Source organism: Cynocephalus volans, chromosome 7, assembly GCF_027409185.1.
Source record: "Cynocephalus volans isolate mCynVol1 chromosome 7, mCynVol1.pri, whole genome shotgun sequence".
Classification (NCBI taxonomy): domain Eukaryota; kingdom Metazoa; phylum Chordata; class Mammalia; order Dermoptera; family Cynocephalidae; genus Cynocephalus; species Cynocephalus volans.
This window is the reverse complement of record NC_084466.1, coordinates 12616107-12632143: the sequence shown is the minus strand read 5'-3', so window position 1 is coordinate 12632143 and position 16037 is coordinate 12616107. Positions and strand designations below refer to the sequence as shown.

The 16037-nt window shown below is 46.0% G+C and overlaps 1 protein-coding gene across 2 annotated transcripts in view; it reads right to left on the bottom strand.

Annotated features, from left to right (window-relative positions):
* The window catches only part of TMTC4 (transmembrane O-mannosyltransferase targeting cadherins 4), a 56211-nt gene extending 48008 nt beyond the window's left edge, over positions 1–8203 (bottom strand). The window contains exons 1-2 of one of the 2 annotated variants that reach the window (XM_063102366.1): positions 8109–8203; positions 2086–2301 (exon numbers count right to left, since the gene is read on the bottom strand). In XM_063102366.1, the coding sequence (XP_062958436.1) occupies positions 2086–2247 (162 nt within the window). In that variant the 5' untranslated portion in view covers positions 2248–2301; positions 8109–8203. The remainder of the gene's footprint in view (positions 1–2085; positions 2302–8108) is intronic. The other variant, XM_063102365.1, reaches the window with a different exon arrangement.
* Between the last annotated feature and the right edge of the window lie 7834 nt (positions 8204–16037).

Genomic DNA, 16037 nt, shown 5'->3' with positions numbered 1-16037 from the left:
CTTCTGCACTGTCACAAAAGTCCTTGTTCAGTTGTGAGGGAGTTGGGTGGAGTATCTTTCCCTCCCTTTGAACAGGAAATGAATACCAATGAAACTCTAAATATTTGATTAGGTATAGCCTACACACAGCAGGGTGTGCTACAGAAAGAAAGGTCAAGTCTTCCTCATAATGATTTATGGAAAAGATATATTATGTCTGAAATTCCTCTTAACTGTCATCTCAAAGAAGACCATCATTTCAAGAAACAAAAAAAGGCAACTTGGCACGACAAGGAAGCATCTGGAAAACAGTCTTTAACACCACTAAAATCCAGTTACAGCCTGTTTCACATTACTGTGGGCACAGTACCAATGAACGGAAGTGTGCCTTTCATTAAATGGGAAAGAAAAAAGGGAGGGCTAGCAAGTTAACCAAAAGGGCACAGTGTGATGCCCAGCAGAGCCACAAAATGGCTCATGTGCCTCACCTCGCACAGAAGGAACAAGAATCACACCCACACACCAGGCCACCCCACGTACAAGAGAGCTCATGTTTCTGTCCTGCCTGACCAAAATTTTGCAGCATAGGTTCTTAACAAACACTTTATATATCTTCTACTTTATAAGAGTGGAGGACTCAAGAAACTCTTGCCAAACTCAAGAATGGAATTAAAAAAAAAATAAAGTTGTACCCTTGTTAGAAAAGCAATTCTGTGGTTATTAAGCCACCAACCTGACATGGTTGCTTAGAGCTACTTACTTCTTCTAAGCATGGTTTTTTAAAAAAAGAACTGAAACGGAAGCGTCTATAGTAAATGCTGGGTGAACTTAAAAAAAAAAATTACAAGAACTTGAATTAAAAATAAACAGGGCTGGCTGGTTACCTCAGTTGGTTAGAGCATGGTGCTGATAATACCAAGGCCCAGGGTTCTATCCCTGCATTGGCCAGCTGCCAGAAACAAAACAAAACATCCCAACGCAAATAAATAAATAAACTTCAACAATGTTCTAGTTTGCACCATCAAAACAGAGATCAATTACACTATTATGTTACAAATAAAATGTCCGCAAATCAGTGATGGTTTTCCGCCCACAGAATACATGCTTGTCACATAGGGAATTTTTCTTGACATTTCAAAATGAAAATGACTTTTTCCTTATTTGGTGGAATCCATGACTTCAAATTTTTAAGATCACTTGACAACAGAGTTACAAAGAACTGCTCCAATGACAGCTACCAGATAGACAGACCAGTGTATTCCTTCAAGTCCTCTTTGCTGGTTAAGGAACACACATAAAATATCTGCTGAGAACCACGTCGTCACAAAGGCTCTCAGTTCTCTGGAACTTCCCTGCCTCTGAGTTTCTTGTTCTAATTTTCCCTTGGCTTCCTTAAATCTTTTTTGTCCCTGCCCACAAACCTCTTCCTTCTTCCCTAACTCTGGATAGCAAGTGAAAAAGAATACCGTTTTCCCTGCACCAATAGAGCAGCCACTGGTGAGCAAAACAGCCTGGGATTTTACAACTTTAGCAAATGTGAATCTCCAGACATGCAATGAGCAGGAGCCTCCACATCCCCGGGCAGCACATTTCATTCCTCATGCCCTGGGAGCTGTCAGCAGGCCTTCCTGATACTCTCAGGAAGGACAAAGCAGCAGCCAGCTCGACACCTGCTGTTGAAGATGTGCCTCTGGCAGGTGAGCAGACTTGTCTATCACTGCAGCAAATGTGTGATTTTTTTTTTTTGGTACAGTTCTGGAAATTTCTCACAAAACCTGAAATATTTAGCCTGCAGTACCCTGTGGTAACCTTGTTTTGTAATCTTAGAAGATCAACTTCTCTGATACATGTGTGGACCGGGGCCCCTGTGAGGATAAAAAGCCTGAGTGAGGTGTGGCAGGGGTGGGAGACCTTGCTGCCAGCAATTAGAAAGACACTCAATTAAAGAGATGATGGAAAGAGATGGACAATCTAGACCACAACTGGGGTCCAGGCAAATGCTTCACCTAAGTTTAATAGTGATGACTTCAAGATAAACTTAGATGATTACTCAGACATAGGCAAATGGTTAACATAAGTTTACCAGAAAAGAATTAAGATACAAACCTTATTGTTAACAATAGCCTCAGAGTCATCAAAGACAAAATCTCCATCGTAGCTCCGTGCAAAACACACAAGAGAAACCAATCCCACTACTAGCTTAGCCCAGAAAGGAGGAAGAATAGAAGATGGAATGATGTGATCCAAATCAGCGTCCACCTCGGCCATTGTGCAAACTTTGGGCTGCCTGCGTCTTGCTCCAGCATTATGCTGGTAGGAAATCTGCAAGAAAAGTTAACAGCACGTAAATACTTATCAATGCAACCTTAGGAAAGTTTCTGCAGTGGACATGTTGACCTTCGAAGTGCAGAAGAGCTAGACAGAACCATCTGCCCCCTAGGACCCTGAGACAACAGTGGGAGTCGTGGGCCTCAGCTCACCCACTGCCTTCCTCAGTCAGGCCAACCACCGAGCCGGAACCAAAAGGCCCCAACCAAAACCCCCCAGGGCCCTGAGATGGCCTCCCCCAACCTCACCCCAAGGCCTTAGCCCTGCCCCCTGCAACAACATCTTAAGAGTATACTTATTAGACAGAACGTTTCTATGGGGTGTGTAACTTATATGCTCATGCCCTTCACCAAGTTTCTGCTTAGATTTTTCTAACTCATTAAGAGTTCTTTTTTCAATAAGGATGTTAATCTTTTTGTTAAATTTGTTCCTTATAAATTGATATTAAAATTTTTAAAAAGCTTAGGTAGAAGTTTTGAGATACAAACAGATATGGTTATTTTGTTTTGGGTTTCACATCTTAAGATAGCATCGAGAAACTTGCTTTAGAAAGTTTACAAAGATGAAATTAGTGATTTAGTAGTTCTACAGGTATGCAGTTGAGCTAGGCATCCATAATTAACAATAATTTACTGCATGTTATCAAATGGCTAGAAGAGAGGAGTTTTAATATTCTCATCACAAATAAATGATAAATTTTTACGCTGGTGAATTTGCTAACTACCCTGATTTGATCACTACATATTGTATACAGGTACTGAAATACAACTGTGCACCACAAATATGTAGTCAATACATTTTAATAAAAAATTTAAATTAAAAAAAGAGCTAGACAATTTACGCCGCGATTTTATAAGATGTGATCACTGAAAACTTGAAGTGTGGTTTTCAAACTCTAGTGGGCAGAAAAGTCACCTGGACCACCTGCAAATTTCTGGGTCCTACCATGACCTATCGGATTGGAAGCCCTTGGGTTTCTGATGCTGGACTACCCTTTAGAAACAGAGTTAATGGAATCTTTTCTCCAGCATTATGATGGTGAGAAATCTGCAAGAAAATTTATCAACACCATAAGGCAAATCATTCTTAATGGCCCTTGAGCCAGTAAAGTTACAATCCTACTTCATTCAATCAAGAAAAATAAAAAATATTCATTGTTGGTCTTAGCACATTGTGTGTACGGGGGGTGTAGATAACATGATCCTGATTCTGAAAAAGCTTGTAGTCTCTCTGCAGAACTCAGACACACATGCCCATTAGATGAAACTGAGAGGGAACGATCGATTGCCAGCTTAGTGGTTCACACAGAGGATACGTAGAGAAGCTGCCTGGTTTGGGACAATGTCTTGTAAGAGAAAAAGCTGAGCTGTAGCCCCAAGGAGAAGAGGGGAGGCTCTTCTATGTGGGGATATGACCTCCAATACCAGTGAAAGAGTCAAGTTAAAAATATACACTTATTTTGATTTTCCTTTCAAACAGGCCAAATGATCATGCCAGGAGTGTATGTCTCAGCTGTGCCATTTACAAGTTTGAGGTCTTGTGCATGTTACCTGTTCTCTCTGAGCCCATTTACTGGGGCACCCTGCAAAACATAAGAACTTTCCAGCAGTGAGACTTGCTTAACAGCTTCCTGCCTTAGAATTTGCCCAAACAAATATCACACTACCCCCCAAATCATGTTTATCTGTCCCCATTTCCACCACACCCTCAACAGGTACTCTCTGTGGGTTTACCAGGATCATGTTTGCATCAGTCTGCTGGTGGGCTCTAATCTTGTGGAACTTTGCACAAGTTACTCACCCTCTATGGGCCTGTCTCTTCACCTCTAAAATGGGATGACAACAGTGCCTATCTTATTTGCCATGAGGGCTAAATGGGATTCTCAACACTGCCTGGCTTTAAGGAATGCTCAGTGGAGGTGAGCTATCATCACTAGTACTTTCTTCCATGAGGCTGAAAGCACAGACACAGAACCATTTTCTTTGGGAAAACCCCTTCAGTATTTGGTTTACTGGTACTGGGGCACTCAGCTTCCCTACTGATGGACCTTGCCCCCATTCCTTTCAGGCTGAGATGGAAAAGAATCCCAGCTCCCTTAACTGGGAAGGCTCCCTTACCTGTATTTGTTTCCAGATCTCCAAGTGAATACCCAGATTATGGAATCAATAAAAAGTCAGCTAAATAGGCCATCTGAAGTCACTGGCATCTTTTCTATAGCCTTCTGTCTGAGTGAAGGTGGAGAGAGATCCAACAGGCAACAGGACACACCATTCTATGGCAACACTGTCCCTTTCCAGGAGCCGGAAAGAGGTCCAGATTTACAATAGAGATGAAAGACTCTGCAACTCTTTCTTTCAATGCTTGTCCCTGGAGCCTCATTGCCTGATGTAAGGTGTGCTCTCAGCCAAGTGCTGGGGGAATATTTCAGCTACTATCTGCTGCTGCCTTTTCCTTTTCAGAGAAAGGATAAACCAATGCTCAAATCCATATTACAGCTGCAAACACAGTACAGGTCATCACACAAGCCCCGACCACTGTGCTTACATTTCGGCTAGGGAAATTACCCCTACTACTTAAAAAAAAAAAAAAAAAAAAAAAAAAAATCAAAAGACTGAATAGTTAGGAAGATACCATGACAACATGGAGGTAATACAAGTGTTCTTTGATTTAGAAAATTAATGGGGAAGAAAACAAATAATCTATACCCACTTAAAATGCACAATAGAGTTGTGACCTAACAAAACGTCATGTAACTGATCCTGTAACTGGTTTTGATGTTATCTGGTCTAGCCCCGAATATTTGAATACTGTTTCACAAAAGTTTGTCATGAGGCTCAAATGGCCTTAAAGGAAGAGTACTGAATCAGGAAATACTGTGTGCTCCTCGGTTAGCTACCTCACTTTTCAAGTCAGACTGCTTGTAACATAGACTAATCATTTTGGTACTCAAGCAACAGACGAGATATACGAGTACATAAGGCGGACTGGGACTGTGCACCCCAACATCTGGGGTGCCCTGGTGGGCCAGGCCCAGACTCTTGAGAAGTCAACAGGATGGCTGAGCCAATGTGAGAACGGTCTCCTGCTCCTCTTCTCTTGCAGGGACATCAGGAAACCTAGGGTCCATCCCATTCTGGCCCTCCGTCCTCTCTGTTATTTCTCAGTTCTGGTGGGCCCTCCCCTCTCATTGCTACTTTCCTGCTCTTCTATCTCAGAGGGCTCCTTCTCCTTTGGTCTCCAAAGCCCCCACTTCTTTGTTGCCACTGAAAATAATCACAAATGCCCTTTTCATTTAAAGGATTTACTATTAATGTGTATAATGGAATGGTTCAGAAAGACATCTCATTAGCACACAAAAAGCTACAATGTGTTGGAAACCCATGGGAAGTTCTCAGAGTCTAGTCTAGTGCTTGAGAGCAAAGCCTCTGGAGACAGACAAATCCGGACTTGCTGGCTGTGTGACCTCAAGCTACTTAGTCTCTCTTAGGATCAGTTTCCTTATCAGCACAATAGGGTACCACTACTTTCTCTAGGAACTTGTGGTAAGGATTAAATGAGACAATGTATGCAAACAATCAGTTCCCATTATTATTATTATTTTGGAGAAATTAAGTGCCTAGTCCCTGATCTCCGGTCTTCGGAACAACCACGTTGTCGTCAACTGTTTATTCCAGAAGATGGGCTTACCAATCACGGGCAGTGGAAGCCCATCAGGTGGCCTGGTGCAACTGAGGAAGGGGCACCCTTTTTTTGGGCAGACCCAGGACACATGGCTTCCCCAGCCAGGAATCTTTGTGCCCTGCATAAACCGCACAAGCACACACAGTAACCCTGTTCCCAACTCCCCCCGCTCCAACAGTAAATGACCTTCATTCTGCAAAGACCTGAGCCAGGCTCAGCACTCAGGTAAAAGAAGCCCTGCCTGAGTGAGGTGGTAGAGATGGCGACCAGCTCCCTCCATCCTTTTTTGTAGCCAGGCCACGAAATAGTAAGGGACATTCTGTTTTTCTCTTGACAGGCCCCAGGCTGCACTTCCTTATCCCTCTATTCCAGGTGACATCCTGCCTGGGAGCCCTGTCTCCTCGGCTGTGGCTGGATGGTAAGTGGACCTTATGGAGTGAGAGAAGGGAGCCCCACTGTGTCCAAGCACAGTGCTCTACTCAGCTGTTAACAGTCAGTGTGCTGACAGCTATCCAGCTCTTGTGTCAGAATTCACTAGCCCCTCAACAGTAGCTGAATGTGGAACAAAGCAGAGGTCCCTTTATCCCCAATTTCTCAAACATCTACATCAAGCCTCTACTTTCAGGGGGTTAAAACAAATCAATCAATCATCAGATGAAAAGGTCAAAAAAGCCTCAAACAGGGATCCCCAAAAAACAAAGGGAACTGAGCTGTGAACCATGGGGACCCAGCAACAGCTGACAGACAGCTTGGACTGCAGTGAACGGAATGGTGAGACCAAACCCAAATAATTCACTCTGAAAAAATCAGCAGCAGCCACCTATGGAAGAATCTTCTTCTACATGCATCAAAGGGCCTGCTGGCCTCTGCCCAGCCTTTCTACCTCGTCAGCATCAATCCATCCACACAGCTGGCTGCCCTCTGCCAGGCTGAGATGTGAGAGTGCCTCTGGAAATTAGATGAAAGCCAATGGTTTCTGACCCAGCATCCGTGGCCTGGCAGTGGTCTGGAGACCCTGAGCTGGCTGCTCCTATCCTGAACCCCATCAGGCAGGGGAGCCAACCCTCTCCACCGCCTCCCCGCCGCAGTGCTGAAATGCTATTGAAGGTAGCAACCTGTGGTGACTGCCTTCCCATTTTTATTTGGTAATGCACGAGGGCCATGGCTGCCCATAGCAAAAACGTCTGTGTGTGGTCCCAGACATTTACGGTTCCACTGTCCCAGAAAGTTTGCAGCTTGTAGCCATTTTCCCATCTAAGTCAGCCGGCGTCACTCCATCCCGCCTCCACCTGGGACGCGCCAGGGTACTGCAGGGAAAGGGGACAGGCAGGAGATCCCGTCAGTCCTCTCTATAAGAAAGAGCAAAGTGTGGGATGACTCGGAGGCTAGACCGCTGCTCTAACTCCTCCCTTCTTTGTGTGTGGTTAAAAAAAAGAAAACACACAGCCCACATCACAACAGCAACAAGACCAGAAGCCTGCGGAGTTCGCAGGAGGTGAGGCGGCGAGGGCGACACCTGCTCGGCTTCCCTGAACTCCAAGCCCACGCCGAAAAGTGGCGGCTCGGTGGCCCCGGCCGGTGGCCCCCGCTCTCGCGCCGCTCCTCTCCGCAGCCGGGTGAGGAGCAGCTGGCACTCGCAGAGCTGCGGGGGTGCCGCCTCGTAACCCGGGGCAGACGGCCAAGCCGCACGGCTGTGCCCGGCCACCGTCCGCACCGCGGCCAGCTGGCGACCAGGCGCGGGGCCCCGCGCGGCCAGGTGGCCGCTCCGGGGACGAATCGCAGGCTCCAGCGCGCCCCAGGCCGAGGGGAGCGCCCGCGGGCTGGAGCGGGCAGGGACTGGGGCGATGACCTCGGCCCGGGGCGCGCAACCTCCACGCTGCTCCCTTTGTCCCGTGTGCTGCTTACACCGGAGCGCATGGTGCTCGGGGCCCGCGTCCGCGTCACCCCGGTCCCGGCCGCAGCCCGGGTCCCGGAGCTAACTCCTCCGGGCCGGGCGCCGCCCCCCGGGCCCTGGTCGCGCCGTGGGGCTCGGTGGCAGCGGGGAGCCCGCGCCCAACTCCGCTCGCCCCGCGGCGCGCTTGGTCGCGCTCGGCCCTGCAGGGGACCGCCCCGCGCGTTACCTGCAAGGAGCCCGAGCCGCGGCCGCATCTCCCTCCCGGGCACGGAAACTCCGGCGGCTCCCGGAGTCCGCCCGCAGCTGGCAGAGGAGGGGCCGCCGGCGCGCCGTCCCCCACCCCCCCCGGGCCGCCCTCCCGCAGCTCCCCACGCGCGGGGAGGTTCCTCTCACACACCCGCCGCCGCCGCCGCCGCTTCGGCCCGCCCTCTCTTCTCGCCCATTGGCTGCTTTTCCCGTCACTCGCACGCCGCAGCCCGAACTCTCTGCAGCTCATTGGTGGGCGCGCCGGTGACGTCAGGCCAAAGGACGCTAGTCCGCGGCGAAGGAGGCGCAGGGACAGACGGACTCGGCGGGAGAGGAGGAAGCGGTCCACGGGCTGCGGCCTGAGGCGGGGCCTGGCGGGAAGGGGCGGCCTCAGCCTGGTCCGGCGAGGCGGGCTGCGAGCAGCGCAGCAGGCCCTTCCCTTCCGCGCTCCGAGGGCGCAGGAGCCCGTGTGTGCGCAGCTGGCGCTTTTCGCGCGCGGTGGCGCTCCGCGGAGGAAGGCGGCGTCGGGGACCCCACACTTCTCCCGGTCTGGGAGGAGTTGTTGAAAATGTGTGTCTCTACTTTCCGCCTCTCAGAACAGAGCTGAAACCGTTCTCTCTGCCAAGGCCCTGTTGTCCCCCGAACCCTGCTGCGGCGCTTCACTTGGCAGGAGCCACTTAGCGCGCGTCCCTTCCCCACAGTCCCTGACCGCTTGGTCCTAAAGCTCCACTCCCAACCGCAGTGCCACCCCCCACACCCCCATTTTTGTAGACTTTGCCGGCTTCAGGAAAAAGGGAAAAACTTCCGCAGTTTCCTCCGCTAAACCTACTCGTATCAGTACCGGTTTCCCCCGTTTTCCGGTATCACGGAATCCGGTCGGTCTCTCCCTCCGGAATGAATCCGTGTCCTCAGCATTTGGTCATTCCCAAGCCGTCCCTTCCAGCTGCCACCCTGTCTCCCCCTACTCTCCACCGCTCAAGTTGTTGAACTACCTGCCCTCCTCTTGTAGCCTCCCAACTACGTTCACTTCTTGGTTTCCACCACAGTGAAACTGTTTACTCCTTGCCATAGTCAGCAGTAACCTCCACATCACTAAATCCAAAGGGCGCTTTCCTTCCTCATGTTACCTGATGTCAGCAAATTTCCATTTTCCTCCTTAAAACACGACCGGCAGTCCACTTCCCTGTTTCTCCGCAGCCTCTCTGGCTCGCTTGTCTTCTCTGGATAACCTCCAGATAATAGAGTTTGGAAGGTCTCAGCTCTTTCCTCTTACTCCACATTTTTTTTCCCTGCATGATTTAACCCATTCCCAACATTTCAAAAAATATATCCCTAATATACAGGTGCGATCCCTGTTTCTCTGAGCTCCAAGCCATTTTATCTAGTTTCCTACTCAGCTTCTCCACCTGGATGTGTCACAAGCGCCTCAAATGGAACGCATCCAAAACTGAATGCAAGCTTTCACTGCATTCTTCTCCTTGTGACAGCAAGGACACCAGCATCTGTCTGGTACTTCCCAAACACCACCTTTACCCCTAGCATCTAACAAATCACCAAGATTATGCTTCCTAAATACCTCTCAAGTCTGTCCACTTCCTTCCATTTCCACAGTTCCATATAATGGTTTGCTGCTGGGCACGTGTCTTCTCAGTGCACACTCAGTGGTCATGTTGGTAGATTGCAATTGGCCATGGTGGGAATATTTACACCATGGAAATTGGCAAACATAAATCAGGGCTTGGTTTGTTTTTTTGTTGATTGTCTCTATACTTAAAAAAGTGATGGGGAAAATGTTAATAATGCAGATTAAATTTAAAGATGTGTGTGCTTAGTGCTTAGTGTTGAAACTGAAAGATTTGCAGCTTAATGCGTTTAATTTGTACAAGGGTGAGAAATAGTTTAACAGATCACATTGTATTTAACAATAATAAATGTGTTGGGAGAGAGTGGATTGTGATGCAATTCCATTTGTCAAATCCTGGTTGAATTGCAAGCATTGGTTGGGTTCAGACACAAGCTTTGGCAAAAATAAACAAAAGCATTCTGTGAGAATTAATCAACTATATGTAATTTTCAATAGAGTATTTGCATGTTTTATTATCATTTGAAAATTGTGTACTACACATTCTTTGTATCAGAAGCATTTATAATACACTTATGCATGTGTATATATGCATACATCCTTATTTTCCCCAGAGAGTCAGTTGTTAAACATTTACCAACACACTACTGATGGAGATGGAATCGCCAGTATATAATGAAAATAAAAAGGCAAACAAATTTTGAGTCAGTTTTATGATTGTCTTTCAATTCTCTGTAGACAATGTCCCCCTATTTCCTGCCTCCAGGATGGTTTCTCACACTGTGGCCCCTTGGTAGGCCACGGCTCCTATCGCACTTAGATTGAATGCTCTAACCTTAATGACCTACAATGCTGCTGTGTGATCTGGCCCCTGCCTACTGCTCGAGAATCATCTCATGCCTCTCTCCCCATCATTTCCTAAGCCCCACTATGTTGGCCTTCTTGTAGTCCTACAGTGGGCTGCTGTACTCTCCATCTCGGGCTGTTCACATACACCTGCAGCACTCCCCCCTACTCTCCTCCACAATGCCTGGATACTTCTAATTCATCCCTCAGGTCTCTGCTCAAATGTCACCTCCTCCACAAAGCCTTCCCTGAATTATGTCCCCAAACACCCATAGGTCCATCTGTGTATACTCTCATAGTTCTTATTACAAGTGCAATTAACCAACCATCACTAGACCTCTGTGAAGTTCTGTGAAGACAAAGACCACACTGTGCTGTTAACTCCTGTACTCTCTGCTTCTACCATGCCTACACACAGCAGGCATTCGATAATGTCTTTCCTAGAGAAGTGCAATTCTTAAAGTCATACTGCATGTTACGGCAATACTGGAGCTAGAACTGGAATCTCCTGACTTAATCTAATGTTATTTGTTCTGTAAATTGCTGAGCGTGTCATAATCAAAATGATATAACACTATGTGCCAAGGACTGGGGTAGGCTCTGTGGACAATGTGATGTGATGCTGACAAATGTGATGCTGATTCTGCCTCTTACAATCTTACCATTTAATAAGAAGTATAAGGTGCAGAGAGAACTTTCCTGCTGCTGGTTCCCAATCCTTGGCCCCAGCCACCTGGATGGGAGTTCTGGGGTTGTCATCACACTCAGAGGCCTGATAGTTGACCGTTTAGTGTGTGCCGGGCACTGTTCTAGGCCCTTCATGTATGTTATTTTATTTAATTTTCACAAAACTCTAACAAGTGAATATCACTGTCCTTATTCTACAGATGAAGAAGATAGCACAGAGGTCCAGGGTCAAACAGCTCGTACATTACTCAGTGAAGCCAAGACTGGGTGTGTAACTGAGGGATGTAGCCAGAGATTTAAAGAACCCCCCCGAGTGCCTAATAAGGTCGATATTTTGGACTGGAAATAACTGGAACAGAGAAGACAGTATATATACTTTCGTCTCCCTATAACTTCGCCTTTCTTCTGCTCAAGAACAAATGTCAAAAGTTGTTGGAGAGAGATGAGCCATTTGAACTTTCGGGGGGATAACTACTTTTAGCTGGTTTGGTTTCAGATGTGGGGAGTGGTTGAAATGTTTTTGGTATCTGGGAAATCTTAGGGCTCTGAAACGTGTACACATGAGGTACATTATAGTTTGTGTTAATAGATCCCTCTGGAGTTTTGCAGGGCACAGTTCTCCCAGGTGTACAAAGCCTCCCTGGACTTGAGGGACTCTCTCGATGAGATCTCTTTGACCCTGATGAAAGTGTAACGGGACTCTCAGGATTCCTTCTTGCTTGCCGCCTCAGTTCACCAGATTGAAGTTCCATCAGGGAACAGCATGTGCACTGGATAACAGCAGCAATCCTCACGGTAGTATACTACTAGTATACTACTATCAGAGACTCAAGAGTGGGAGCTCAGTGAGGAATCTCTCAACTCCTGTCCTCCAAATATTTACAACCTAGAAAGGAAGATAGAACACATCAACAAACCTGTACGATGTAAGGCTAAATGAAATTAAATGGCAAATACTACAAGTGGAGTGCTAGAGAAAAAAGTTCAAAAGACAGGGTGGTAATTTTCCACAGGGATGATATGGCAAGATGTAAAATTTGAGCAAAGTCTTGAGGGGTGATGTACTGTAAGAGTAGGTTAGCTGCTATTGTAAACAATACTAACTCTCATTGACTTAGCCCAGTAAAGCTCTCTTTCTCACTCTTGTCATAGACATGCACAGTCTGCTCCATGCAGTCACTCAGGGACCCAGGCTCCATCTGTGCTGTGGCTCCAGTCTTTCATCTTCAGTTTGTGGCTTCACAGTTCCTTGGCATTATCAAATGGGGTAAAGGGAGAAGAGACAGAGTAGACCGAGAAGACACATGTGCTGTTAACTGTCTTGGCCTGGAAATTACACACATTACTTCCATTCCCTTTAGGAGAAAACCAGTCATGCCGTCTAGATATAAAGGAGCTGGAAAATGTAGTTTAGTGGTGTGCCCAGAAAGAGAAAGCGAGTTTGGTTTCAGATGTATGATTTTAATAGGAGAAGATTGGTGAGGGGCAGCATTCCAGCAAAGAAATGGCATGAGATTTTGGAAAGCTCTGGGCGTGTTTGGAGAAAGCCAGACTGCTTAGATACAAAGTCTATGTGGAGGAATCAGGCTGGAAAGGATGGAAGTTTCCAGACTGAAGAGGGTCTAGAATGACATCTTAAGAAATTTGGACTTTGTTCTACAGGCAGTAGGAAGTCCCTGATGTTTTTTTCATGGAGGGATGAATTAACCAAGCCATGTTAAAGGGAGGTTACTCAGCAGAGATTGTACAGAATGAGATGAGAGAAGGCTGGGGTGGGGGCAGTCCTTGTCTTCCCTCATGTCTCTTAGCTGGAAAAGATAAGAATGAAGCAGATGTTTAGAAAGGCATACCCAGATTCCCCATACTCCCACACTAGAGGCCAAAGAGGTGCCTTAGGTTCAAAGTCTCCAATCTTTGATGCCTCCTGGATCTTTTTGCCCCTTTCTGGTGATTCTGGGAGACACCTTTATTTCCTTCCAATAGATTCCCTCTTTCTTAAGCTACCTTGAATAGCTTCTTTTCCTTTTAGACAAAGATGCGCTGACTAAGATAAGTGTGATGGGAATGAAGTTTTGAGAACTAATCTGTGCTAGGCAAGAAACCACACCTGTGGAGTAAAGTTAACCTCCATCCGCCTTCCCCTGCCCTGTCTGTTTCCAGTCTTAGGTGTCCAAGCAGAATCAGAGAGAGCAAGTTGTAGGGTGGCCCACCTTGAGATGGACACTTTGCTCACTGTCTTGACTTGCAGATAATAGGATTGATGTTCAGGAGACCAGGGAGGATCCCAGGGTCTAGAAGGTCATGTAGAGGGAAAATGTGCATATGAAGTTGAAGATTAAAATGCAACAAGGAGGTTCCTCAAAAAGTTAAACATAGAATTACCATATGATCCAGCAATTCCACTCTTAGATATAAACCCCAAAGAATTGAAAATAACTTGCATATGAATGTTCATAGCAGCAGTATTCACAACAGCCAAAAGGTGGAAACAACTCAGATATTCATCAACTAATGAACGGATAAACAAAATATGGTATATCCATACCATGGAATACTATGCAGTCATAAAAGGGAATAAATTATTAACATATGCCATGACATGGATAAACCTCAAAAACATTATGTTAAAAGGAAGAAGCTAGACACAAAAGGGCACATATTATATGATCCCATTTGCATAAAATATCCAGAATAGACAAATTAATATAGAGTCAGAAAGCAGACTAGTATAGTGGTTGCCAGGGACTGGGGGAAGGGTGGAATGGAGAGTGACTGATTAATGGGCAAGGGGTTTTCTCTTGTGTTGATAAAAGTATTTTGGATAGAGGTGGTGGTTACACAACACTGTGAATGTTATGACGCTGAATTTTACCTAAAATTTTAAAAAATGCAGTGGAGGTAGGGAAACAGGAGTACAGGGCTGAGCTCAAGATGTCAGAGCTGGGGCTGTTTTCATGGCAAATGGGACCATCAAGATCCAACTCCACTTGGTGGATGGGTGAGGTAGATCAGAGATGAGGGCTGCCATGAACTGAATTGTGCCTTCTCCCAAATTCACATGTCAAAGTCTTAAACCCCAGTGTGGCTGTATTTGGAAGAAGAAAGTGCTATGGGTTAAATGTGTCCCTCAGAAGTTCACGTATCAGAAATTTAATCTCCATTGTTACAGTGTTAAGAGGGTGGGAAATCCTATTATGGTCATTGAAAGGTGGGGCCTTAAAGAGGTGATTAGATTGTGAGGACTATACCCTCATGAATGGATTAATCCATGATGGTTTAATGGGTGGTCACAGGCATGGTTCTGATGGCTTTATAACATAAGCAAGTGAGAAATTTAGTTCTCTTACTCAGCCCAATCACCATGTGATACCCTGCATTGCAGTAGAAGAAGGCCCTTACTGGATGAGTTCCCTGGACTTTGGACTTCCCAGCCTCCAAAACTATAAGAAATAAATTTCATTTATTTATAAATTACCCAGTTTCAGGTATTTTGTTATAAGCAACAGAAATGGACTAATACAGAAAGTAATCAAGGTTAAATGGGGTCATAAAGTTTGAGTCCTAATCCAATAGGATTAGTGTCCTTATAAGAAGAGAAACTGGAGAATTCACGCGTGTACTCTCTCTCTCCCCTCATGCACCTAGGAAAAGCCATGTGAAGACAGCAAAAGCCAGCCATCTGCCAGCCAGGAAAAGGGCGCTCACTAGGAACTGAATCAGCAGGAACCCTGATCTTGGACTTGAAGCCTCCAGAACTGGGAGAGAATACATTTCAGTTGTTTAAGCCACCCAGAGTGTGGTATTTTGTTATGGCAGACCAAGCAGACTAATATAAGGGCCACAGGAATTGAGGAGTAGAGAAGTTTTTAAGGTCAGAGAGATGGATAAATCCTGGATTTGGAAACTCAAGTTTGTAAGCATGAGTTGAGTATATAGCTCTGTGCTAGTTACTGGCAAACATACATACATTATTTTTACCAAAGAGGATGACAATGAATTGAGTGGTTAACAAAAAAACTGTGAGCCAGAAACTAAAAAGTCATTGAAGAGGGTGGAAGCAGAAATGAGTGATGAGGTAATAATTTCTACACATGTAATATTTACTGACTTCCAACTGTGCTTGTATTTGCTAAATGGCTTACAAGACTTCTTTAATTAAATCCTTACAACAATCCATGAGCTAGCTACCACTGTAATTCCTCTTTTATGGATGAGAAAACTGAGGCTGAGGAGGTTAAGTAACCTGGCTAACATCCCACAGATATTAAGAGATAAAGATGGAGCTGGAACCCTGTGTGTCTGACCCCAAAGCTCTGCACATAATCAGTGTGCTGTAACTCCTTCGTGTGGTGGTTGTTGACTGCAGATGTCCTCATTATGAAAGATTATGGCAGAAAAGTCTGCAAGTGGCACTGGGAGGCAAGATGCCAATGACCAAGCTCTTCTAGGAAGTGGGTTAGGGAAGGCTTTCTGGAGGATGTGATACCCAAGTTGGGTTTTAATGGATATCAAGAGATGAAAGTGAAGACAGGAAAGGAAGTAGACTCAGCTGGGAAAAGCCAGGTGTCAGGTGAGGTGGAGATCAGACAAAGGTGTTCATGGAGAAAGCCCGGTGCCTAGAGTTGTTTGTTTGTGATAGGGCAAAATTTTGGGTTCCCCAGTACTTGTACATGTTTTGCCTATGTTTCCTTCCCACTAACATAGACTTCTAGCTCTCCTATAAAACTCCCACGTTTCTTTATCCATGTCATTTCTGATCACTCTTTTGGATTAAAAACTCCTTCTCCCTGTACC